Genomic DNA, 26867 nt, shown 5'->3' with positions numbered 1-26867 from the left:
CACGTGACTACTACTTGTTTTAGCGGCTAAGAAAACTCAAGAGAATTAACCTGTTCTGCCTCTGAGCTAACATGATATCCGCATCTCCTGTGCCCCAGGTCTGGCCTATGGGCTCCCTCTAGGGAAACTCGCTCAGGCACCCGCTGTGAGTCAGAGCTTGTTCCATTCCCCACACTCTGCCTGGAGCCCTAAGGAATACACTAAAGAGAGCTTTGTTCCTCTAAAGATTCCTTTTCTCTGTTTTCAAGTCCCAGATGGTTCATGTTTGAAGTTTGTTTCTTATTCTTGTTGGTTTTGAGGTAGGGTCTTGTTATGCAAGCTCAGGCTGGCCTCGGCCCTCTGCTTCAGGGTCTTGACTACAGAGCTGAGTTCATGCATCTTGCTACGTCTGTCCTGCACAGAACTACCCCCTTGTGATAACGTCAATGTTTTCATAGATACGCGTCTTTTGTCCCCAGTTTCCTTACGTTTGCACGGTACCTGGGACATAGTAAATGTGTGAAATGAATGATCGCCAGCTCCCCACATGCTTCTTCTAAGATCCAAAAGGTCTTAGAGATCTATAGAGATCAGTAAGCTTAGCCTAGATCTGATATTGTCTGAGTCATTCGTTTGTGGGGGAAGTTACGTCCTCTCCCTTGGTGTTCTGAGGTCACTGGTGACATCTTCACATTTTGAAACTGTGTTTGCAGATCTTGACTTTCCAATCGAGTCTAGGCTTTGCTGGGTAGGAAGCATATTTTACATGCAAATAACTTATGCAGAGCTATTTCATGTCCCCCAAGGGATTTGCCAGGAAGTGGAGAACGCGACTCCAAGGCTGTACAGGCTTACCAAAGCCAACTACTGACGTTCAATCTCATCCATTGCAGAGTTCACCAGAACCCAGTTACTAGGTCACTGGCTTTGCTTCAAAAAGCACATCTTCTGACCAGTAGTAGCAGCATCTAAGTATCAACTTACCAAGAAAATTATTTTTTAAATCCCTAAGAGGGCCTGGTGGTGGTGGCACACACCTTTAATCCCAGCACTTCGGAGACAGAGGCAGGAGGATCTCTGTGAGTTCAAGGCCAGCCTGGGCTGCCGAGTGAGTTCCAGGAAAGGTGCAAAACTACATACACAGAGAAACCCTGTCTCGGGAAAAACCAAAACCAACCAACCAAACAAACAAACAAACAAAATCCCTAAGAGGTTAATAAGCCCTTTAAGCTAATTATTTCACAAATCACTACAGTGTATGTGAATATGTGAATAAGGTATAGTTGCAATGTTGCTTCTGGAGGCTCCGGACAGGAACCAGCGAGTCTCAGATTTTACCAGTCCTCCCCCTGAGCAGAGAGGCCGTGGCTGCTCGTCAGTGCAAGCAGTGGGGAAGAGAGGTGTTAAAGGTCAACTCTGAACTTTAAATTATTTGTGTATTTAAGCTGGGGCATGTGTCATCACACACATGTGGAGACCAAAGGACAACTTGTGGGTCCCCAGTATTTGCGCTCAAGTCATAGCAGCTGGCAAGCCGGCACTTTACCTACTGTGGTTTTCCCGCTGAGCCATGCTGCTTGTCTCCGAAGCCAGTTTTGCCTTCAAGTAAAACACTGACAAACTTTGTTCCTGTAGTTGTTCACACTCTTAGCTTTCCTTAGGACACTTTGTGTCAGGACTCCACATCGAAGAGACAGAGTCCTCCTGAGCAGTTACAGCTCGATATAAAATCAGAGACAGATGGAATTGTGGGTATGACTATTCATTCCAGAACCAGACTGCCCAAGTCTGAATGCTGGCTATTGTTAGCTGCGCTACCCTGAACAAGTCACACTACTTCGCTGGACTTCAGTTTCCTCTCCTGCAAAATGGGGTTAATGATGATACTTACCTCAAGTCACACTACCTCGCTGGACTTCAGTTTCCTCTCCTGCAAAATGGGGTTAATGATGATACTTACCTTAAATGTTATAGTGAGCCAATGTGCAAAAGGTCCTCTGTTTTTTGGTTTTTGGTTTGTTTGTTTGTTGTTGTTGTTGTTGTTGTTGTTTTTCTTTTTTTTCCAAGACAGGTTTTCTCTCTGTAACAGCCCTGGCTGTCCTGGAACTTCTTTATGTACCAGGCTGGCCTTGAACTCACAGAGATCCTCCTTCCTCTGCTTCCCAGATACTGGGATTAAAGGCGTGCGCCACCACCACCAGGCCCAAAGGCTACTTATAATAATGCTTGTTACATTAAAGAGCCAAATAGTCCACACATTGTTCCTTATCTTCTTACGATGCCAAACTTGATCACCAGAAATTCTAGGTCCCAAAAGATCAGAAGTTAGTTCGAATGTGGTGACACCCACCCAGGACTCGGGAGGCAGAGGCAGGTGGATCGCTGAGTTTGAGACCAGCCTGGGCTACAGAGTAAGTTCTAGGACAGCCAGGGCTACTACCTTGTCCAAAAAAAAAAAAAAAAAAAAAAAAAAAAAAGGCACATGGGGCTAGAGCCATGACTCAGGGGATTAGAGTACTGATTGCTCTTCCAGAGGATCTAAGTTTGATTCCCAGCACCCACATGGCAGCTCACAGCCATCTGTAACTCCAGTTCCAAGGTATCTGACACCCTCTTCTGGCCTCTACAGGCACCAGGCATGCATATGGTACAAGATGCAAACACTCCTAAAATTAAAATAAAATAAAAAATGTAAAAGAGAAAGAAAGCCATACTCTAGAGGGCAAGCGCCAATAACAGGGACACCCATAACTTAGCAGAGGGTGTCAGCAGAAGCCGGGCCAAATCACACACAGTCCCCGAAGTGTACACTCGGGAGTTCTCCCTGAACCTGCAGAGTTTGAAGCATCATCTGAGAAAGCTTATGGTGGTCCAGGTGGTCCCGTACCATCAGTCCGTCTTTGGAAGCGTTTCAATCACAATTATTAAATCAAAGAGGTTGGCTTTGGGTTACTGAGGTGTTCCTCAGGGAACCTGCGTGCTATGAGAGCTATTCCTGACACTACAGAGTGCAGACAGTCTGGTGCGGTCCTCTCGGTGCCGGTGAGAATGACTCACCCGGTAGACACGCTCTGTGTGGTGTCCTTGACCGTTGGTGTCATCCTACACGGCAAAAGCTTCCCATGGCAGGGATCCCTGGACTAACCTGTGTAAAGTGACATAAGAATTGTAAGCTTTAACCCCTGTCCTTAGGCATCTTAGGCTCTAGGAAAGGAGGCCTTGAGTTTCTTAAATCTCTCTGTCAACATTTATTAAAACCTGCACCAGCTGTGAGTCTCAAAGGGGAGGAGACTCGGGAACAATGCGTGTAGAAAACGCTAATTGTACAGGAGGCTCAAGAAACAAGAGCTCGGAGCAGATCAGAGCAATCAGGGAAGGCTTATGGGAAAGAGGGCAAAAAAGCTGGCCACCGGGAAAGACCCGGGAGACAGGCATCCAGCGCAAGGTAAGCAGGTCGCGTTTACAGCTCAGCAATGCCAACGTGCCTAGAACAGAAGCTGTGTCCAAGGATGCTGGGGAAGGAGTCTGGAAAGAGTTAAGCCAGATCACGAAGGCTTTGACTTCCATTTGGTCCTGACAAGCAGGAAAGATACAGAGGTTTCTACGTAGGAGAATAACACCACAGGATACCTGGGAGGGCTACCAAATCTTGCCAGGGTTGATCCACATGCCTGTGGACGCCCACAGTGTGTTCAGGAAGAGCTCCGCCTCCTGAGCTCCTACTCACTTCCTCTGCTCACCCTTCACACGGGCAGGAGGGACAGGGACACCTGACCATGGTGCCACAGGCCGTGACCTTCAGCCCTTCCTTTTCCTTGGGATGCGCCTAGCCTCCTTCCCCCATCCCTTGCCTGAACCTCCTAGGGGCTTGAGCATGACAGCCCTCTTGTGGAGAGGAGGGTTGGCAGTTCTTGGGCAGATGAGTCAGCCACCTGGGCGTGGCTTCCTGCCAACACTGTTCTCTGGGCTGCGTACCTTGGTTGTGGAAAAGAAGGCACCATCTCTCTCAGAGACTTCCCTTTCCTGCTGTGCCCATATTTTTGGTTCCTGCCTACCACAGGTACTTCTTCAGCGCCTGCTGACTTCTCTCAGCCTCTTCCCTGAGCCTCCATGACGGGCTGAGCTCAATGGGCTTTTCTTGAAGCCCAGAACCCATTTGTTCCTGTGTTTATACTGGAGAGTGAGAGGCAGAGGCCCAAGGCTGCCTAGGTGTTCTCAAACATTCTTAATGGGGCCTGTTCTGTGCCTTGTGCTCACGTGAGCACACAGAAGTGCCCTGCCTCTGTGGCACAGGATACCTCTTCGGAGAAGGTCCCTTAGTGTCCTAAGGTTCCCGCCATCCAACAAGGGCTCTGGGTTCCATTGTTGGGGTTCAGTAAGATGAGGATCCTCTTAGACCCAGAAAGGACAAAACAGCAGGTCTGAGATCCAAAAGCAAGCTGGTGGTGATCTGGGACTACAACTCAACTCAGGTTCCTTTCTAGAAGCCCCCAGGAACCTCACAAGGAGCATACCAGCCCTCTAGGCTAAATCAAACCCCCCCCCCGTGATACACACTATCACACGATGGTTGCCAGCCATCCAGAATGGAGCTCCATCTTTGGGGCCCTCCGTGGCATCTCACATACCTCCTCTTACCTTCATTCTGATGCTCCCAGCAAGGAGCTTCACTGAGCTGAGGGATGGGAAAGGGGAGCCACCAGAGCCCCGGCTAGAAATGGAACCAATCTCTCACTGCTCAGGAGGGAAGCTTGTCTCCAAGAGATTGCAGTTCCTGTCTTGGGTTACCCAGCCTTTGCAAAACCAGGCGTAAAATCCCTGTCCTTGTCAGAGACGATCCCCTGCAGTGGCTTTGTCCCCCAGGCCTTGCCTCTCCTCTCAGAGGACAATCAAGTCTCTCACTATTTTCAAACTACTAGAAAAGGACTGGGAACTGCTCAGTCTGTCTTCCAGCCAGAGCAGGGAGCTGGCCCTCCATAGGGAAGCAGGGCAAGGGGACGCTTTTGGAAAAGGGACGCAGGCAGGAACCAGTGTTTATCGACAACCTGCTGGGCATCAGCTGCGACATCAAGAACACACATTTTCTTCTTAAGTTCTCACACCAACCCCCAAGCACGTGACTACTACTTGTTTTAGCGGCTAAGAAAACTCAAGAGAATTAACCTGTTCTGCCTCTGAGCTAACATGATATCCGCATCTCCTGTGCCCCAGGTCTGGCCTATGGGCTCCCTCTAGGGAAACTCGCTCAGGCACTCGCTGTGAGTCAGAGCTTGTTCCATTCCCCACACTCTGCCTGGAGCCCTAAGGAATACACTAAAGAGAGCTTTGTTCCTCTAAAGATTCCTTTTCTCTGTTTTCAAGTCCCAGATGGTTCATGTTTGAAGTTTGTTTCTTATTCTTGTTGGTTTTGAGGTAGGGTCTTGTTATGCAAGCTCAGGCTGGCCTCGGCCCTCTGCTTCAGGGTCTTGACTACAGAGCTGAGTTCATGCATCTTGCTACATCTGTCCTGCACAGAACTACCCCCTTGTGATAACGTCAATGTTTTCATAGATACGCGTCTTTTGTCCCCAGTTTCCTTACGTTTGCACGGTACCTGGGACATAGTAAATGTGTGAAATGAATGATCGCCAGCTCCCCACATGCTTCTTCTAAGATCTAAAAGGTCTTAGAGATCTATAGAGATCAGTAAGCTTAGCCTAGATCTGATATTGTCTGAGTCATTCGTTTGTGGGGGAAGTTACGTCCTCTCCCTTGGTGTTCTGAGGTCACTGGTGACATCTTCACATTTTGAAACTGTGTTTGCAGATCTTGACTTTCCAATCGAGTCTAGGCTTTGCTGGGTAGGAAGCATATTTTACATGCAAATAACTTATGCAGAGCTATTTCATGTCCCCCAAGGGATTTGCCAGGAAGTGGAGAACGCGACTCCAAGGCTGTACAGGCTTACCAAAGCCAACTACTGACGTTCAATCTCATCCATTGCAGAGTTCACCAGAACCCAGTTACTAGGTCACTGGCTTTGCTTCAAAAAGCACATCTTCTGACCAGTAGTAGCAGCATCTAAGTATCAACTTACCAAGAAAATTATTTTTTAAATCCCTAAGAGGGCCTGGTGGTGGTGGCACACACCTTTAATCCCAGCACTTCGGAGACAGAGGCAGGAGGATCTCTGTGAGTTCAAGGCCAGCCTGGGCTGCCGAGTGAGTTCCAGGAAAGGTGCGAAACTACATACACAGAGAAACCCTGTCTCGGGAAAAACCAAAACCAACCAAACAAACAAACAAACAAACAAAATCCCTAAGAGGTTAATAAGCCCTTTAAGCTAATTATTTCACAAATCACTACAGTGTATGTGAATATGTGAATAAGGTATAGTTGCAATGTTGCTTCTGGAGGCTCCGGACAGGAACCAGCGAGTCTCAGATTTTACCAGTCCTCCCCCTAAGCAGAGAGGCCGTGGCTGCTCGTCAGTGCAAGCAGTGGGGAAGAGAGGTGTTAAAGGTCAACTCTGAACTTTAAATTATTTGTGTATTTAAGCTGGGGCATGTGTCATCACACACATGTGGAGACCAAAGGACAACTTGTGGGTCCCCAGTATTGCGCTCAAGTCATAGCAGCTGGCAAGCCGGCACTTTACCTACTGTGGTTTTCCCGCTGAGCCATGCTGTTGTCTCCGAAGCCAGTTTGCCTTCAAGTAAAACACTGACAAACTTTGTTCCTGTAGTTGTTCACACTCTTAGCTTTCCTTAGGACACTTTGTGTCAGGACTCCACATCGAAGAGACAGAGTCCTCCTGAGCAGTTACAGCTCGATATAAAATCAGAGACAGATGGAATTGTGGGTATGACTATTCATTCCAGAACCAGACTGCCCAAGTCTGAATGCTGGCTATTGTTAGCTGCGCTACCCTGAACAAGTCACACTACTTCGCTGGACTTCAGTTTCCTCTCCTGCAAAATGGGGTTAATGATGATACTTACCTCAAGTCACACTACCTCGCTGGACTTCAGTTTCCTCTCCTGCAAAATGGGGTTAATGATGATACTTACCTTAAATGTTATAGTGAGCCAATGTGCAAAAGGTCCTCTGTTTTTTGGTTTTTGGTTTGTTTGTTTGTTGTTGTTGTTGTTGTTGTTGTTGTTTTTCTTTTTTTTCCAAGACAGGTTTTCTCTCTGTAACAGCCCTGGCTGTCCTGGAACTTCTTTATGTACCAGGCTGGCCTTGAACTCACAGAGATCCTCCTTCCTCTGCTTCCCAGATACTGGGATTAAAGGCGTGCGCCACCACCACCAGGCCCAAAGGCTACTTATAATAATGCTTGTTACATTAAAGAGCCAAATAAGTCACACATTGTTCTTATCTTCTTACGATGCCAAACTTGATCACCAGAAATTCTAGGTCCCAAAAGATCAGAAGTTAGTTCGAATGTGGTGACACCCACCCAGGACTCGGGAGGCAGAGGCAGGTGGATCGCTGAGTTTGAGACCAGCCTGGGCTACAGAGTAAGTTCTAGGACAGCCAGGGCTACTACCTTGTCCCAAAAAAAAAAAAAAAAAAAAAAAAAAAGGCACATGGGGCTAGAGTCATGACTCAGTGGATTAGAGTACTGATTGCTCTTCCAGAGGATCTAAGTTTGATTCCCAGCACCCACATGGCAGCTCACAGCCATCTGTAACTCCAGTTCCAAGGTATCTGACACCCTCTTCTGGCCTCTACAGGCACCAGGCATGCATATGGTACAAGATGCAAACACTCCTAAAATTAAAATAAAATAAAAATGTAAAAGAGAAAGAAAGCCATACCTCTAGAGGCAAGCGCCAATAACAGGGACAACCCATAACTTAGCAGAGGTGTCAGCAGAAGCCGGGCCAAATCACACACAGTCCCCGAAGTGTACAACTCGGGAGTTCTCCCTGAACCTGCAGAGTTTGAAGGCATCATCTGAGAAAAGCTTATGGTGGTCCAGGTGGTCCCGTACCCATCAGTCCGTCTTGGAAGCGTTTCAATCACAATTATTAAATCAAAGAGGTTGGCTTTGGGTTACTGAGGTGTTCCTCAGGGAACCTGCGTGCTATGAGAGCTATTCCTGACACTACAGAGTGCAGACAGTCTGGTGCGGTCCTCTCGGTGCCGGTGAGAATGACTCACCCGGTAGACACGCTCTGTGTGGATGTCCTTGACCGTTGGTGTCATCCTACACGGCAAAGCTCCATGGCAGGGATCCCTGGACTAACCTGTGTAAAGTGACATAAGAATTGTAAGCTTTAACCCCTGTCCTTAGGCATCTTAGGCTCTAGGAAAGGAGGCCTTGAGTTTCTTAAATCTCTCTGTCAACATTTATTAAAACCTGCACCAGCTGTGAGTCTCAAAGGGAGGGAGACTCGGGAACCAATGCGTGTAGAAAACGCTAATTGTACAGGAGGCTCAAGAAACAAGAGCTCGGAGCAGATCAGAGCAATCAGGGAAGGCTTATGGGAAAGAGGGCAAAAAAGCTGGCCACCGAGGAAAGACCCGGGAGACAGGCATCCAGCGCAAGGGTAAGCAGGTCGCGTTTACAGCTCAGCAATGCCAACGTGCCTAGAACAGAAGCTGTGTCCAAGGATGCTGGGGAAGGAGTCTGGAAAGAGTTAAGCCAGATCACGAAAGGCTTTGACTTCCATTTGGTCCTGACAAGCAGGAAAGATACAGAGGTTTCTACGTAGGAGAATAACACCACAGGATCCTGGGAGGGCTACCAAAATCTGCCAGGGTGATCCACATGCCTGTGGACGCCCACAGTGTGTCAGGAAGAGCTCCGCCTCCTGAGCTCCTATCTCACTTCCTCTGCTCACCCTTCACACGGGCAGGAGGGACAGGACACCTGACCATGGTGCCACAGGCCGTGACCTTCAGCCCTTCCTTTCCTTGGGATGCGCCTAGCTCCTTTCCCCCATCCCTGCCTGACCTCCTAGGGGCTGAGCAGACACCCTCTGTGGGAGGAGGGTTGGCAGTTCTTGGGCAGATGAGTCAGCCACCTGGGCGTGGCTTCCTGCCAACACTGTTCTCTGGGCTGCGTACCTTGGTTGTGGAAAAGAAGGCACCATCTCTCTCAGAGACTTCCCTTTCCTGCTGTGCCCATATTTTTGGTTCCTGCCTACCACAGGTACTTCTTCAGCGCCTGCTGACTTCTCTCAGCCTCTTCCCTGAGCCTCCATGACGGGCTGAGCTCAATGGGCTTTTCTTGAAGCCCAGAACCCATTTACTCTCTGGTTCTGGTTCCTTCCCCTGCTCTTGTGAAACTCCACACTCCCCGTGGGCAGATGCCCTGGCAGCTAGAGCGCAGAGCAAGTAGGTACAGGCCGAGGGCCCTAGTACTCTCTCCTAACATCAGACTCTGCAAGCCCTGGCCAGGCGGTCTGCTTGCCTGGCTGCTGTGCCAGGCATCCCTGCTCCCACCCATCCTTGTAGGCAGCTGCCCCAGCACAGGGTGGCAGGCACCATGGCAGAAGCCCTGTACCAGCCTTCAGGATCTCCTGCGATCAGTTGCCAGATGAAAGGAGGGCCCAGACCTGGGCTGTGAGGCTCCAGTCTTCAGGATGCCAAGAGGCTTCAAAACATTCCTTGAGCACAAGTTCCAAGCATACCCACACTGAAGGACAGGGATGGTGTGTGTGGAGAAGCAGAGGAACAAAGACTTTTTATGGTGTTTGGAGTTGAGCAGATGGCTGAGTTCCACGTCAGGAAATGAGAATGTGGAAATGGCCTCTTCAAGGGGTCTCCTAGCATTTCCTAGCTTCCAACGCAGGAAAGGCCCACACTGTCCTGGACTATGAGGCCTGGGCAAGGACTAACATATGGCTTTGTGCCAGGCACACATCCAGTTCTCAAAACAGGTAATTTTTCGAGAGTGTTTTCTCCTCTTCTTCCTTCTCTTCCTCCCTTACCTTCCTCTCAGTCAAGACCTTGGGAGAGACCATATGCTCCAAACTGTTTGCTTTTTATGAGCAAGATAAAAAAGCTCAGAAAGTCTGCTTTTTTTCCCCAAGGTCCCACAATTTATCCTTGAGAATGTAGACTTCCAGTTGCCAGACAGACCTCTGCTCCTCCCACATGCACCTGCCTTTTCACTGTAGAAAACCCAGTTTCCACGCCTTTAATCCCAGCTCTCAGGAGGCAGAGGCAGGTGGATCTCTGTGAGTTCGAGGCCAGCCTGGGCTACAGAGCAAGATCTAGGACAGGCATCAAAACAACACAGAGAAACCCTGTCTCAAAACAAAACAAAACAAAACAAAACAAACAAACAAACAAAACCAGTTTCCTCCATGTCATGGATCAGAGCTAGCATGGCAGCTGTGTCCCACGGAGCCCCAGTGTCAGGAGCTAACCAGCCCCTCCCATACCAGTGCTTTAATTGTGGAGGAAGGGTTCCTGGAGGAGTTTTGGGCCATCTCTCGGACTCCCTCCTTGCCCCTACAGTCATCCTGACAGATGAGGAGGTGCAGCGCAAGCGGGAGATGATCATGAGAAGAAAGGAAGAAGAAGCTTTGAAGGACAGCCTGAGGCCCAAGCTCTCTGAGGAACAGCAGCGCATCATAGCAATCCTGCTGGATGCCCACCACAAGACCTACGACCCCACCTACGCTGACTTCAGGGATTTCCGGGTATGTCTGCTGGCCCAGGGCTTGAGCCAGGGTAGTGGAGAATCAGAAACAGCCTGAGCATGGGGAGCTGGGAAGGGGTGGAGGCTGCAGGACTACCGTGAGAGCCCTCCACCTTGCAGACGTCCCTGAAGCCTCTGCTCTCAGAGGCAGGAGAATGCCCCCCCCCCACAATAGTGACCTCTGAGAACCTGTCTTTTACCTTCCAGCCTCCGATTCGTGTGAATGGAAGTGAAGGGAGCTATAGCACCAGGCCCACCCTCAGCTTCTCCGGGGATTCTTCCTCCTCCAGCTCCGATCTCTATACCACCTCACTAGGTAAGGAGACCTTCCACCGCGCAAACTGGGGGAAAGCGTCCACTCCTCTCGCCCTTAGGCTATGGGGAAAGGGACAGAAACCTTCCATTTGTGTACTGTGTGTGTGGCACCGGGGATACAGCCCTTCTTTCACAGAAAGAGGGCTGGCTTGTGCAAGATGCATGCTGGGAAGAGACCAAGCTGGGGTTCTGGCTGAACAGATGGACTCTCTGGGTCCAGGCTCAGCCTCTGAGCCAGGTTCTATCCTTGACTTCCTTCCTAGAGTGACCTGGAGGTCACTATTCAATGTTTGGGTCCTGGACTCTTTGGAAGGTGAGATGGATGTGGGAGAATGACCTATAATGGGGGAGGGCCTTACGGCCGAGCACTGGGGAGCCAAGCACTGTGGCCTCAAGCAACCTCCACCTTCAATGCCTGGGAGTCCGGGATGTTGTACTTTCCTGCTCTGGGCCCTCTTAGACATTCATCTTCATCCTCCTGCCTCATCCATCCTACCTCATGCTGCCCTGTCCTTTCTTCCTCTCTCTCTTACCCAGTTTTGGCGTCCACCTCTCAGGACCCAGAAGAAGGTGGGGATGGAACACCACACACACACACATACCCCATGCACGCTCTGGGTGACTTTAGCCTCAGACACCAGACCTCCAGACTCTGTGGCACACCTGTGCATGGGTCGAAATGGCATGCTTGTGCCAAGTGGACTGAGATAACAGGACAGACAGAAATGAAGGGAGAGAGGTGGTCAGACATGAGTGCAGAGCACTGGGATGGCTTGTGACTGGCACTCCCTCCCCTCCCCTCATTGGGACAACACCCCCCTGCCCCACACCCCCCAACCCCCACACACCCTCACCCCCCCCCCAACCTGCAATGTTCATCCCATCCGATGACATAGCCATTGTCTCATTTGGGGACAAACAGTACTTTAGTTTTTCATGATTATTTATGTCCTTTAGGTAATTTTATTATTTTATTTTATTTTATTTTGAGACAGGGTCTTACTTTGTAACGTCGGCTGTCCTGGAGCTTGCTATGTAGACCAGGCTGGCCTGGAACTCATAGAAAATCACCTGCCTCAGCCTCCTGGGTGCTGGTGATTTTAAGCTTTTCATAAATTTGTTGGTCCAAGGTCCTTACATACCCACCAATGGTATGTTCAGTATCGTATATTTACAAACTCAGAAAGGTAAAATGATGTTATTTAAAAATTACTACACAAAAGTCATACACATCCACCATAGATATTTAGAAAATGTAGACAAACACATTTTGTTTTAGAATATAATCTTCAATCCTATTGCTCAAAGGAAGTTATTGTTAACACCTTGACACGTCTCTCTGATTCCCTTCAGAGACAGAATTGTGCTGCGTAGCCCGACGACTTGCTCCCTTGTCCTAGCAGTGTGTTGTGGAGGCAGGAGAGCGGCTCAGGTCGGAGCACTTGTTGCTCTTGCAGAGAAACCAAGTTTGGTTTCCAGCATCCACATGGTGCTCACGGCTTCACCAAACTCCAGTGTCAGGGACTCCAGAACCTTTTCTGACATCTACAAGAGCCAGGCATTCATGGGGTACACAGGTGTACAGGCAGGCAAACATCCATACAAGTTAAATAGAATAAATACATCTAAAGATTTCTAAACATTATGTTGTATTAAATCTCCACATTATTCAATCTGTATCAAGACGATGGTTTGGGGACCACAGAAATGGCTCGGTGGGTAAAGCGCTTGCTGTGCCCGACAACCTGAGTTCATCCCTGGAACTTATACAAAGATGGAAGGAGACAACTCCACCAAATTGTCCTCTAACCTCCATGTGCATGCTGCGGCACACACCATCACCACCACCATCACCACCACCATCACCACCACCATCACCACCACCACCACCACCATCACCACCACCATCACCACCACCATCACCACCACCATCACCACCACCATCACCACCACCATCACCACCACCATCACCACCACCATCACCACCACCACCACCACCACCACCACCACCACCACCACCACCACCACCATCACCACCACCATCACCACCACCACCACCATCACCACCACCATCACCACCACCACCACCATCATCATCACCACCACCACCACACCACCACCACCACCACAATCACCACCATCAATCACCACCATCACCACCACCATCACCATCACCACCACCACCACCATCAATCACCACACCACACCACCACCACCACCACCATCACCACCATCACCACCACACCATCACCACCACCATCACCACCACCACCACCACCTCCACCACTACCACCACCACCATCACCACCACCACCACCACCACCACCACCCAGGAATGATAATTTTTTTTAAAAACTTAAGACTAAAGTTTTTAAAGACTGAATAATGTTCTGATGTAGCTGGAGTTTTCTCCAGTCCCGCTCAGACCCAAATAAACACACAGACGCTTATATTATTTAAACTATTTGACATAATAGCTTAGGCTTCTTGCTATCTAGTTCTTATATCTTAAATTAACCCATTTCTATCAATTTATAAGTTGCCACATGGTTCATGGCTTACCAGTATCTTAACATCTGCTTCTCATGATGGCATCAGCTGGCAGTGTCTCCTGACTCAGCCTTCCACTTCCTAGAATTCTCCTCTCTCCAGCATCCCCAGTAATTGCTCTGTTATATGTAATTTTACTATGTTAAAGTTAAAACCTTCCCTTTTGAAAAAAAAGAAAAGGGGAAGTGCTGGGGATGCTGTGAATGTGTTGCTCTGATTGATGGATAAATAAAATGCTGGTTGGCCAGTAGCCAGGCAGGAAATATAGTGTAGGCGGGATAAGGAGAGAGGAGAATTCTGGGAAGTGGAAGGCTGAGGGAGATGCTGCCAGCCACCGCCATGAGAAACATAATGTAAGGTACCAGTAAGCCACAAGCCATGTGCTTCAGTCCTTACAGATACCAGCATTGACTGTATATTTGTCTCCAGTGTGTAGCTGGAAAATGTAAATATTCTCTACCGTGTACTTCCTTGATCATAACAGAAGCATGCTTTTTGCCCCATGGGTTGAGGAAGTGAGCTTTTGCCCCTGAGTTGAGGGATCCCAACACAGTTTTAATTGAATTGTTGGGAAGACTGCATGCTTTGCAAAATTATAACTCAGAAGGACTTTTCCCCAGAGTGTCTCTGGCTTCTTGGATTTCTGGTCTCAAAGACCTAAAATAAGAGATGGGGAGAGACTGAGAGAGAACCTGAGGAGGTAGAGCAACCCTGGGCGAAGGTAGTCACTACAGGGTCCTCAGCTGACTCTGCCTCCAGCGCACACAAGGTCCTCCCTGGAGGGGCTGGCCAAAGTGTCCTTAAGTAGTCCCTCTTGTTCGTCATCATCCCCAGACATGATGGAACCGTCCAGCTTTTCCAACCTGGATCTGAATGAAGAAGACCCTGATGATGCTTCTGTGAGTCTGGATCTGTCCCAGCTCTCCATGTTGCCGCACCTGGCAGACCTTGTCAGCTACAGCATCCAGAAGGTTATAGGCTTTGCCAAGATGATCCCAGGATTCAGGTAAGAAACTCTTGTGATGTGTAGAAAACTGTCAGCATCCTGTGTGGCGCTAGATGATACTCGGCAATCTCCTACTGCTTCCCCCGACAGCAGCCTCAGGCCCATCCCAGAGCACCTACACCAGGACCTCTGGACCAGGATGGACTGTACTTTAGCACATGGAGCTGCCCGGCATTATGTTGAGAGACAGTTATAAGAGCAACTCCACTGCTCACTTTCTAGATGATGGAATGATTTCCCACCAAGGTTTCATGGCCAGCCAGGATTTCTGTTAGGGTGTCAGAACCAGGCCAAGGAGCCCTTGTTCCCTGCAGATGGCTCCCACCAGAGTCCTCACATCATCACTTTAGATTCAGCCTACAAGGTCCCTGCACATCTAATCCCAAGGCCAGGATGAAGTGATAGTGAGGAGAACATATAGGATGTCTGGACTTGTGAAAGAAAAAAGGATCCTAGAAAACTGGAGGCGGGTTCCCTGGCATCTGTGACTTGGCCATTTCTCACCCAAATCTGTATCAAAATATCATCTCCTGATCGCACTAAGCCATCCTTATCAAAACAAGTGGAGATAACGAGTTGTACCAGGGTAAGCGTTCTTCCTTACAGACTCCTTCACACAGATCTTGCTCACGCATGTCTAAATTTGCTTTAATAATAATGACACGTGGAGCTGGAGAGAGAACTCAGTGGTTAAGAGCACACTCACACAACATGAAGAACAGAGTTCAGGTCCTTAGTACCCATGTAAGAAATCCAGGCCTTGCCGGGCGGTGGTGGTACATGCCTTTAATCCCAGCACTTGGGAGGCAGAGGCAGGCGGATCTCTGTGAGTTTGAGGCCAGCCTGGTCTACAGAGCGAGGTCCAGGACAGGCACCAAAACTACACAGAGAAATCCAGGCCAGGACTGGAGAACTGTCTCAGTGGTGAAGAAGGCTGCTCTTCCACAGGACCCAAGTTCCAATCCCAGCACCCTCATGATAGCCTACAACTGTACCTTCAGTTCCAGAGCATCTAATGCCCTCTTCTGGCCTCCACAGGTACTGCATGCATGTGGTGTGCAGACATATACACAGGCAAAACATCCATCCATATACAATAAAAATAAAGGTTAGGGCTGGAGAGATGGCTCAGAGGTTAAGAGCACTGGCTGTTCTTCCAGAGGTCATGAGTTCAATTCCCAGCAACCACATGGTGGCTCACAACCATCAATAGTGAGATCTGGTGCCCTTTTCTGACACGCAGGCATACTATATACAGAATAAATGAATGAATGAATAAATAGATAGATGAACGAATCTTTAAAAAACTATAAAGAAAGAAAGGAAGAAAGAAAGGGAGAAAGAAAGAAAGAAATGTTAAAAAAAAAAACAACAACAGGCTAGCCTGGCAGTCCTGTAACCCCAGCATTTGGAGGTAGAGGGGATCCCCAGAGCAAGCTGGCTACCTGGACTAGTACATTAGCCAGCTCTAGGACCTAGGAAGAGCATGAAGAGAGGTCAAGGAGAATGCCCAGTGTTAGTCTCTGGCCTCTACACATATGCTTACACATATGTCTATACATGTATGCCACTTACATCTGAATATTCATGCAGTATTAAATATTCTTAAAATAATGTAGTATTTTTTTTAAAAAGTTTATTTTTAGCCGGGTGGTGCACGCCTTTAATCCCAGCACTCGGGAGGCAGAGCCAGGTGGATCTCTGTGAGTTCGAGGCCAGCCTGGGCTACCAAGTGAGTTCCAGGAAAGGAGCAAAGCTACACAGAGAAACCCTGTCTCAAAAACAAACAAAAACAAAAACAAAAACAAACAAACAAACAAAACAAACAAACAAAAAACCCCACAGAAAAACAATACAGGATTGTCACTTTTGATACACATATATTGAAATATGGTTAGATCTGTATGGTTAATTTTATGTATATTTGATCTCTTTATTGTTTCCAAAAGTTCACTGGGTATGTTTCCATAAAACCTGTATAAAATGTGGTCAAGAAATAGGAAGAAGTCAGTCACCACGAAGCAATGGCTAAGGCCAGACTGCTTCCAGATGCTGAAACTAGGGTCTAGTACCGCGTCCTGGGGCTCAACATCGGGTGCCCTTGGGTGGAAGCTAACATGAGGTGTTTCTCGTGGTTTTGTCAACCTTCCTGTGAAGGAAAGCAGTTCGTTAGTGTCTAAGTCACCACACCATCCTCTCGACACTGGCAGTTCCCAGAGCTCACGCAGCAGACAGCTGGCTGTGTGTTGCCTGATACCCCTCGCCTGCTCAGACGGAATCCGTGACTAACATCTAGAAGAGAAACACCACAAGCAGCAGTGTTGAGATCCCCCCACCCCCACCCCCCTGCACTGCACGTTCAGCTGTGGGCGGCGACAGGACCCAGGGCCTGTCTGTCAGCCCAGGTGGGCACAGTAAGTCTCCTGTGTGGAAGGAGGCCTGGCTCACCCTGAGTGCTTGGCCATGGAACCCAACACATTGTGTTGAGTACAAGTTCCAACTCCTTCAATCATGCCACATGCAAACTGCCTTCCCAAGTCTTGTTTTGTGTAAACAACGAGAAAGCAAACAAAACACTGCAGGGTACTGAAGTCCTTCTGACAGCAGCTGGCTTCCACCTGATTCTGAGGGCGCACTCCTCTATTAGCAAGTCTTTCTTCAGTGTAGTGGGGGGGGGGCAGGTTGGACAGGTGGCCCCTGAGACGCCCCTCTAGATGCTGAAGTTAGGTGTCTGGAGGAGGCAGAGGCAGGAAAAGCATTGTTCCTCTAGACCACCCAACAATGCCCCTCCTGAGTACCTCAGCCCCTGTCTCCTAACCCCTATATTTTTAGTTCCCATTATTTACTCTCTCCTCCATTTTCCTCTCCAAGGCTGAGACAATCTACACCTTCCTTTCCTTTCAGGCCCCATTTCCTCACAGGGTTCCCTAGCCTAGCCCTGCAGCCATGGCTAAAGTGGGGTACACACGTGAGCAGACATGGGAGCCACCCAGGTGTTGCTGCAAAATGTGCTACATTGATGCTGAACCCTCTCGGGTGGGCTTCTTTTTCTTCAGCATGGCCTGAGAAGTCTCAGCAGATTGTTTTATAAGAAAAACGGGCCAGGCCTTAGCCAGAAGTTCGCGAATGTGGATACCCTGACCAGACAGAAGGGGTACCGCACCGGGGCGGGAGCCAGCCCGGCAGCTCTCTGGGTCTGTGGTTTCCACACTAAGGGGTTGTGTTTTTCTGAGAACAGTAGCTGAGGCCTTGGCAGCTTTGATCTTGCTGCCTGAAGGCTAGGGAGACAGGTGGGGTAGGCGGGAGGAGACATCTGTGTGGGTGAGGGGACTGGGGTTGGGATGAGACTTCAGCATGGGCATGGGACCAACCTAGGGCAAGACTTCCTGGGCTGTTCTGGGCGTGCACAGCATGGTAGTGTTCCCTTGGCTCTGCTTCCCCTCCCTTGTCTGCTCCAGCTCACCCACAAGCCTCTCTGTTTGTGGTGTGCATGGAGGAGGTAGGGTCAGGAGCAGTTTCTAAACGGCCAAGAGCAGCCATGGATACAAAGACTGAGCATGCCCAGGGTGCTGTGCCCGGTGAAGGAGGGTACAAGCCTCCAGCTGCTCACGCCCAGCTAAATGCCTGCAGCCTCACCGCCACCTCCATTTCCAGGGTCACTTCCAGTCACAGGCCCTAGAGGCTCCCCTCACCCTCTCCTGCGTATCATGTATGCTTCCAACCAGCAGCTCTCTTGTATAAACTCTGAGGGATGGAAGTTGATTAGCACACCATCTCTGGCCTCCAGGGACTCTTGGGGTCTGATGGAAGAGATAGGCATGTAAACAATGGCTGCCAAGAGATAAGATCCGCCTGGAAACCTGCTGGAAGTACCACACCGTGGGAAGCCCGGCAGGGAGGGGCTGGCCAGACAGCAGCAGAGTTCCAAGGCACACCTCGGGTGTCCAGAAGTGGCCACAGATGTGAATAGTGACTGATGGTAGGCTGGGAGAGACCACACTTGGCTAGGCCCTGGGCTGGTACTTGCTTTAGCAGAACAAGCCCCTTTCCCAGTTCCCTGGGAACCATGCTTAGAAAGTCCCTGCCTTTCCCAGCCGAGGGTAATGTGGGGTCTTGGTAGGTTTCCCTCACAGCAGTCCTGAGTCTATGGACATCTGTCTTTCAGAGCAGCAGGTATGACTGCTCACTCCTAGACACTATTCTGAGTAGCGTCACATGGTCACACGGGATAGCAGGCATGAGAAGTGACCAAGATGCCTTCTATGTTGCTGTGATGCACCATTACACAGCCTCCTAAGAGCTAAGCTGGTTTTTGTTTATTTATTTATTTGCTTTTATACTTTTTTCCGTAATTCCCCAAGTTTTAATAGTGAGCCAAAACTCAAATGGAAGCAGTCAGCATTTGTTTGTTTGGACACTGGGTCTCACTTTGAAGCACAGAGTGGTCTGGAACTTACATGTAGCCCTCCTGAATCATATTATAGACATGAATCACTACGCCTGGTTAGTTTTTCACCTTTTTAATGTGCATTAAGTATTTGTACTTAGAAGCATTTAGATACCATATTGTTAACCTTTTTGTCATAGATAAAAAATTAAAAGAAGGACACAGTAGTTCTCTTTAAAAACAAATCCAGGGCTGGTGAGATGGCGTAGCAGGTAAAATGCCTCGTGCCCAAGCCTGATGCCCTGAGTTCAAATTTCCCAGAATCTACCGTGAAGGAAGAGAAAACTGATTCTCCAAAATTGTTCCCTGACCTTCACGAGTATGCTGCAGCACAATGCACCCCCCACCACACACAATAATAATAATAACAATAAATAAAATGTTGCAATAAAACCATTCAATTAGCTATGGTTAGTAGTTCTCATGGCTAGTAGAGAAGTCTAGTTCTGTGTGCCATCAGAACATGAACAAGTATATGGTTCTATTGGTTATAGCTCAATAGAAGAAGAGGCTATTGATGCAGGAGCTAATAGTCTCACAGCTGGATCCAGAGGCTGTGAGCTTGGCTCTTGGAGAAATTGGCCATGTCACAACCATTCATCAGGCATGTTGGAGTGGAGTTAGCCATGCAGTCTCCAATGGGAACCTTCCAACTGGAGTACCAGTGGAGTCTCTCAGTCCTGACCCTTGGCTAGTTGCCTAACCCTGGAAGCCTTCCACTTCCCATCATGTATCGTCTGTTTCCTGCGCTTACATACTAAAGCGCTGTAGAAAGCATTTTAGCCTGTCTGCAGAAGACTCCTACAAAGAAGTCTAAACAGTCAGGAAAGAAAAGAAGGGAAAGCCAGAAGCAAGCTGGCCTGTCGACTGCATTTCCCTACCACTGCTCAGACAAGTCCAGCTCTTGACTCAGAAGGCTGCAATGGTTGGCTTCTTGTCACACCAACATGTTTATTGATCCTCTTATACTCAGGAGTCAATGATCATTCTGTGGGAAACAATAACACAATTAAGAGATGGTGCTGGCTCTCAAGTGACTTATAAACAAAACATAGAGCTGGGAGTGGTAATCCCAGCTCTGAAGAGGCAGAGAGAACTCCAGCCAGCCTGGGCTCGGTAGAACCCCAGAGTCCAGGACACAAAACAAGCAGACGCCAAGGCAAGCCCAGGAAGGGAAGGGGTGAGCACCATCAACACGCACTGGTGACAAAAAGAACCGACTTGGGCGATCGAGCCAGACAGCTGGGAGTGGGGACTCCATGGAAGATCACTCAGTTTTGAGCCCAGAAAAATTTGATGGAATATTAAAAGAAGGTGTTTCTGAACCTGGTGAGGTGGTTCAGAAGGTAAAGGCTCTTGCTGTCAATCCACGGGACCCACATGGTAGACAGAGAGAAGAGGCTCTCCCAAGTTTTCCCTTGACCTTCACCCATGACCCCTGTGGCTCATGCACCCACACACACCCCTCCATATACACACAGGATAAATTAATGTCATAGAAAAATTAAAAGAAAGGGTTGTTCCTGGCTGGAACTGTACATCCTCAAAGACATGGTGTGTAGGAGTGCATCGCAATTGAATGCAGAGCGGCGCCGTGTTGCAAGAACAGAGGGGTGGCGGCGTTTGTAATGGGAAAAAGGCCCGGAAAGACCAAGCAGAGCCAAATTGTGGAGTCTGGGCTTGATCTCGGGGTGTTTGATCCTAGGGAGGATCTCGGGCACAAGAACCGCATTGCCCAGTATCAGCAATAGGAAAGACTTGAGACTCTGGGATTTCAGTAGGAGGCTGTTGCACAAACCATGGAAAGGGCCATTGTCTTAGTTCGTGTTCTATTTCTTGCTCCATGACCAAGGCAACGCTTGCATTTAATTGGGGACTTGCTTACAGTTTCAGAGGGTTAGTCCATGATCGTCATGGCAGGAAGCAGGCGGGCATGGCGCTGGAGCAGTAATTGAGAGCTTTACATCCTGATCCACAGGCAGCAGGCAGAGAGAGGATCACTGAGCCTGATTTGGGCTCTGTAAACCTCAGAGCCCACCCCCAGTGACACACTTCCCTCCAACATGACCACACTTACTCCAGCAAGGCCAAACCCCCTAATCCTTCCCAAATAGCTCCACTCTCTAGTAGCTAAACATCCTAATATATGAGCCAATGAGGTCGTTTTCAGTCAGACCACCACAGCTGTGGAGATGGCTCAGCAGATCAACTACCTGCTACACAAACATGAGAACCTGAGTTCAGATCCCCCACACGCACATAAAGGCCAGATGTGGCAGTATGCATCTGCAACCCCAGTGCTAGGGCACGGAGGCAAGTACATCCCTATGGCTCACTAGCCAGGCAAGTGACCTGGTCTCTAGACACAGCATTCAATAGAAGACATTGGGCATCAACCTCTAGCCTCCACACATACACCAAAGCCAAAGGTGATGGCGCTCTGAGCCAGAGCAGTCCTAGTGGAAACAGGAAGGAAGTTAAGGAGTTGAGCGCTGTCCTGGAGACAGAGATGGCTAACGTGCTGCTGAGGAGGAATGGACACCGGGAGAGTTGATGGCGACTCTGGTTCCACCTTTTGCAAGCCTCTGTTGCACACCACAGCACATGGAGCTTTCCTTGGCTGTCCCTTCTTCCCGTCCACAGTAGCTTCTGCTATTGAGCTACTGGAAAAGCCTTGGCTTCTTCTCCCTGAGACACGGTCTTTTACCTTCCAGGAGATCCCTGTCCAAGCACTACCCAGGTGCCTGAGACTTGGAGATTTTTACTGGTTACCTGACCCCTCCCTCCCTGCCTTCCCCACCAGGGATCTCACCTCTGACGACCAGATTGTACTGCTCAAGTCAAGTGCCATCGAGGTCATCATGCTGCGTTCCAATCAGTCTTTCACCATGGATGACATGTCCTGGGACTGTGGCAGCCAGGACTACAAGTATGATGTCGGTGATGTCACCAAAGGTGCGGTTGGACTCCTCCTCTGTCTGCTCCAGCTCCCAGACTCTGGCTCTGTAGCCTGTGGGCCCTTGGGGTTGTGACCAGGCACGGGGAAGGGAACCGGGTAACAGCAGGAGGGAAGGGCAGGGGATGCCCCGTAGCGGACTCAGCTAGGGCGGGCGATTCTGCTCTTATGTTGTTTGTTTTCTCTCACAGCTGGACACACCCTGGAGCTGATTGAGCCCCTCATAAAGTTCCAGGTGGGGCTGAAGAAGCTGAACTTACATGAGGAGGAACATGTCCTGCTCATGGCCATCTGCATTGTCTCTCCAGGTGCGGAGCCTCGTAGGGAGGGACGGAGAGACCTGGGACATGGTGGGGACTGTTGAGTGATAAAGACCTGCGCAGAACCAGCAGGGTAGTCTGAGGGAGAGGTGAAGAAGGACAAGGCAAATCAGGAAATGCTCACTCTGCTGGGTTGGCATAGCCCCGTGGCACGTGGAGGGGTCCCTCAACACATGTGGCTTTGTCCCGCGGAGGCCAGGGTGATTCATGGGACTTTGAGGAACCAGATGAACAGGGCTCCACAGGCCACGCATAGGCCTTGGGTGTTGCCAATACTCAGGCTCTGTTCTTGGGTGAACTGGGATGAACTTTCCTATCACCTGAGGTTCCTCGGAGGCAGGGCACAAACCCTCATGGGACAATGGATGCTTCTGCCTGGGTTGATTTTGGAGGCTGTGGGCTGTGGCCCAAGGGGGGGAAAAGACTGAGAAGGAAGTTGTTGTGGTCTTAGAGATGTTATATTGGTGGTAAAGCCTAAAGGATACAGCCCTGACTCGGCCTGGACCACGTGTACACAGGGAGCGAACTAGTGCTCTGTGCCTAGCTGGCGTGTACTCACTCATTCACACACTCCGTAATGATTTACTGAGCACTTATTATGGCCAGGCACTGGGCAAGACACAGGGAGTCTCAGCAAACAGGATAGACTTTTCTCTCATGAAGGTTGGGAGGAAGTGAATGCTAGTGAATGCTACTCATTTGCAACATGATGAGAGTTGAATATGAAGGTGGTGTGATACTACAAGAGAGATCCTGAGGTAGATCTGGAGCAGGGAGGTGGGGGGTATCCGGGACAACCTTCTTCAGGAAGGGCTTTGAGTCTGCTCCCTGATGATCGGTCGGGCAGGCAAAGAGGGGAGAGCTGACTTCCGGGCAGAGGGAAGATCTGTTGGCCAGGATGGGGGATCTGAATATCAAAGACTGAACCTAGAGATAGCCGAAGGAGCGAAGGAGCGAGGCGAGGTGGGGACAGGACCAGAGGAGGTGGTCCCAAATGCAGTGGGGTGTCATGAGGGTGGGGTGGGGGGATGCTGACATGGGGCATCTGTGTGGATGGATGCTGTGAAACTGAGCAGCGAGGAACTCAGCTGAGCACCCCTGTGTCTCCCTCCATTCCCTGTGACACAGACCGACCTGGGGTACAGGATGCCAAGCTGGTTGAAGCCATTCAGGACCGCCTATCCAACACACTGCAGACCTATATCCGCTGCCGCCACCCACCGCCAGGCAGCCACCAGCTCTACGCCAAGATGATCCAGAAGCTGGCTGACCTGCGAAGCCTCAATGAGGAACACTCCAAACAATACCGCTCCCTCTCCTTCCAGCCCGAGAATAGCATGAAGCTCACACCCCTTGTGCTAGAGGTCTTTGGCAATGAGATCTCCTGACCAGGGTGGCCTGCAGTGGGGCCTGGGTGGGGCCGCTCCTCCACGGCCCCGTGCCCAGGCTCTGGGCTGGTGGCAGCCCAGCAGCACCTCCTGCCCCTTCTGGACTTCCTCTGCTGTCGCCCGTGTCTGTCTGGCCTGTCCTTGTCCCTGCCTGGCCTGTCTCCCGTCCCTGCAGACCACAGGCTGGCCCTGTCCCTTGAGACTTCAGTTATGAGAGACTGCTATTCGTTTGCCAAAGAGACTCAAGTGTGGGTAGAGGGCAGAGGCCAAAGGCAGAGCCCTACCTAGGGGTGCTCCCACCCTAAGAGGCTGCTGCTTGTATCAAAGGAGACAGGCAGGAGAAATGTGCCCGTGCCTCAGGGACAGGTACCTGTACCTCCCCCGGCTCCGGTCCCACCTGCCCAGAGCCTAGTGGGAAATCCTCTACCCCTTCCAAAAAGGGTACACAACCTACCCACAATCCCCACTGTATCCCATCTTATCCTGCCGACAGTGTGTACCATTCTGTCCCAGGGCAGTAAGTCACTGTGGGGCCTCCTTCCTCTGCCATTATCCTCGTGGACTCATTCACTGCCAAGATGACCAAATACACTACCACACTAACCAACGAGGACTCACCCAGCCCCATAGTTCCCACTTTTGAGGTTTTGCATGGGAACTCCCTGGGGTCAGTACTTCTGGTACAGTGGGCTTCTTCCCCATTCCCAGAACCACTGACCTAGAAAACACTGGAGGAAAGGTCCCAGGGAGTGGATCAGGGGGCCCCAGTATGGAAGAACAGAGCCAGCGTCCCAGCAGGACAGACCCCTCTGTCCTTGGTCCCTCGGCCTGGAGATAGTGAGACCTCTCCTGTCACCTACAGCTGTGTCACAACCAAATGTCCCCAACTTTCAGAAAATCCCCAGCCCTGTCTTCACCTCTGACCCTGACAGTGCCTTACCTAGGAAAGTGTCTCTTTCTTTGGCTTCCCAGGGTCTTACCCTCTTGTCACCAAGAGTGTCCCGGAAGCCATCTCAGCTTCCCCATCACCCTGTTTGGAGCATCAGTGTCTCCTCTCGCTTACCTAGGGGAGCTGCCCTTTCTCCACCCAGGAGAACAGGATGGAGGAAAACCAAGATCTGCCCAGGCGGGCCTCCAAGCCTGCTTGTCAGATGGAAAGCCAGACAGGAGTGCTCCACACCTCAGGGGATAAGTAGAGAGGGTGGTCACAAGGTGTGGGGCACAGTGATATGGTGCCGGTTCCCTCCTGACTCCCTCACTCCACCACCCCAAAGTCAAGGTAGGCCTATGACATAGACAGGTGATGGGCTGGGTATGTCTCTTCAATCTCTGCTTCTTCCTCTGCAGCAGCCCAGCCCAGGAGTTGGGAACCCTGATCTCGCTCACCCCAAGTACACCCCTTTCTGATCATGGGTTGTAGGTGTGTGGGACCCATACAGAAAAGATTTTCATAGGGGGACTCATAGAAGGCCCTTCAAGTAAATGCTTGATTTGGGGAACACGGCCATATTGAAAGTACCCATAGAGTGCTAAGGTCAGTGGAGACATGAGCCCCAGATGTGTCCTTCTCTCTACATTTTTTTTTTATTCCCTGAAAACCCTGGGACAAAACAGGTTTAACATTGCAAGAACCGTTAGTGTTCACCTGGCCCCGTGTTTCCCTGAATTCAAGTGGAAACCATCTGGGGCCACATTCCCATATTGTAGAATGGCATACGGAAGGCTTTAAGGTTTTAAATTGATTAAATCAGGGTTGTTTTCAGAATTAGACCCCACATATACTGTGTTCTAACATTGAGGTGGTAGCACCTTAATCAGAGCAATGTATGGGTGTGTGTGTGTGTGTGTGTGTGTGTGTGTGAGAGAGAGAGAGAGAGAGAGAGAGAGAGAGAGAGAATACTGTACATTGATGATTATTGTTACTGCACAAAAAGGAAAAACCAGAGAGGCCTTTGATGTTCGCTGCAGACACTGATCCAGCTCACTGTTCAACGGGAGGGGGAAATGAAAATTGCTTTATAATGAGAAGCCACCATTAGAGGAGAGGGTGGCTTCCTGGGACTCTTACAATTAGAAACATCCCCAGGCCTGAAGAAACTTTGAACTTATGGCCTTGGGCCGTTTTATACTGAGCCTGTTTCCACTGCTCTGGTAGTTGACCCAGGATTTAGAGCAAACCTACTCTGGAACTTTCTTCTCCCCGGGGTAATAAACCCACCCACCCATCTGTGGGAGGAGGGCAGGAATCAGCCTCCCTGGGTGAAGCCTGGCTTTTGGACTCCACCTCTGCCCTGTGTGCTACTGTTGTCCTGTCAATAACATGGGTCCGTCTTTGGAAAGCCTCGCCTCTGCCCTCTTCCCTTCCCGACCTCCCGCAAAACTCCACAGGCCTCCAGAGAAGGCCAGTTACTCCGCCCAAGGGTCCACCGTCCCTGAGGCAGTGTCCAAAGGGACATCTAGGAGCTGGGAGGAAAACAAAGCAGGGCCAGCAGGCTTGGAAGTGGCTCGTTTGTTTATTCTGAACAAAGGTAGGCGTTGGAAGAGCTCACACTTCTGAGAGAGATCATTAGACATGAAGGGCAACAAAGAGACGGGGAAATGGGAAGTCAGCAAGATTTCCTGAGACAGGAGAGGCTTCCTGCTGTCTATATGGAAGAAAGTAGGGGAGTCCAAGCCAGGCCAACAGTGATGGTTGGGACAACTGACAGATCTGCTGGAAGTTAGACATCTAAAGAGCCTCCAAAGAGATTTCTAGAGAGGGAAAAAGAAATGTTTTCCAAGAGCTTGTCAAATAAACCAATGAAAATGCTTTGTCGGTGGTAATAAAAGCGACTCATTCTTACAGAGCACTTACTTTGTGACGCCGACCGCTGTAAATAAACGCCTCATGAAAACCAACTTGCTTGATCTTTGTAAGGATCCCACGAAAGATGTGCCTTTGCTGTCCCCCACGTGGACGAGGGGATTGGTTGCCCAAGTCGACACTGGTGGAGTGTGAGAGGTGGGCTTCAGACCAGCGCAGCAGCTGTCTCTGGAAACCTTCAATTAACTGCAGTGTTCTACCGCCCCCTGCAGAGTCAAGCAGTGTGACAAATGGTGGGCGGTCCTGCTTCCACCCTGGGGAGGGTTTCCACTCAGAGCTGGGGAAACTGGAGGTGCTGGGTCAGAGAGTGTCTTACCCCCAAGAAGCATGTGACCTAATATGTGGGCCGAAATCAGGTGTGGTACTTCCCAGAGAACATCACAAAGGAAACCAAGGGACCACTG

At 49.9% G+C, this 26867-nt stretch overlaps 1 protein-coding gene across 1 annotated transcript in view; it reads left to right on the top strand.

Annotated features, from left to right (window-relative positions):
* Vdr (vitamin D receptor) overlaps positions 1-25429 on the top strand; it is a 59464-nt gene extending 34035 nt beyond the window's left edge. The window contains exons 5-10 of the mRNA XM_036208753.1: positions 10435-10619; positions 10826-10934; positions 14318-14489; positions 21740-21891; positions 22084-22200; positions 23341-25429. Coding sequence (XP_036064646.1) covers positions 10435-10619; positions 10826-10934; positions 14318-14489; positions 21740-21891; positions 22084-22200; positions 23341-23600 — 995 coding nt within the window. The 3' untranslated portion in view covers positions 23601-25429. The remainder of the gene's footprint in view (positions 1-10434; positions 10620-10825; positions 10935-14317; positions 14490-21739; positions 21892-22083; positions 22201-23340) is intronic.
* The last annotated feature ends 1438 nt before the right edge of the window (positions 25430-26867 follow it).

This window comes from Onychomys torridus, chromosome 16 (genome assembly GCF_903995425.1).
Source record: "Onychomys torridus chromosome 16, mOncTor1.1, whole genome shotgun sequence".
Lineage (NCBI taxonomy): Eukaryota > Metazoa > Chordata > Mammalia > Rodentia > Cricetidae > Onychomys > Onychomys torridus.
This window is presented reverse-complemented; position numbering and strand designations above follow the sequence as displayed.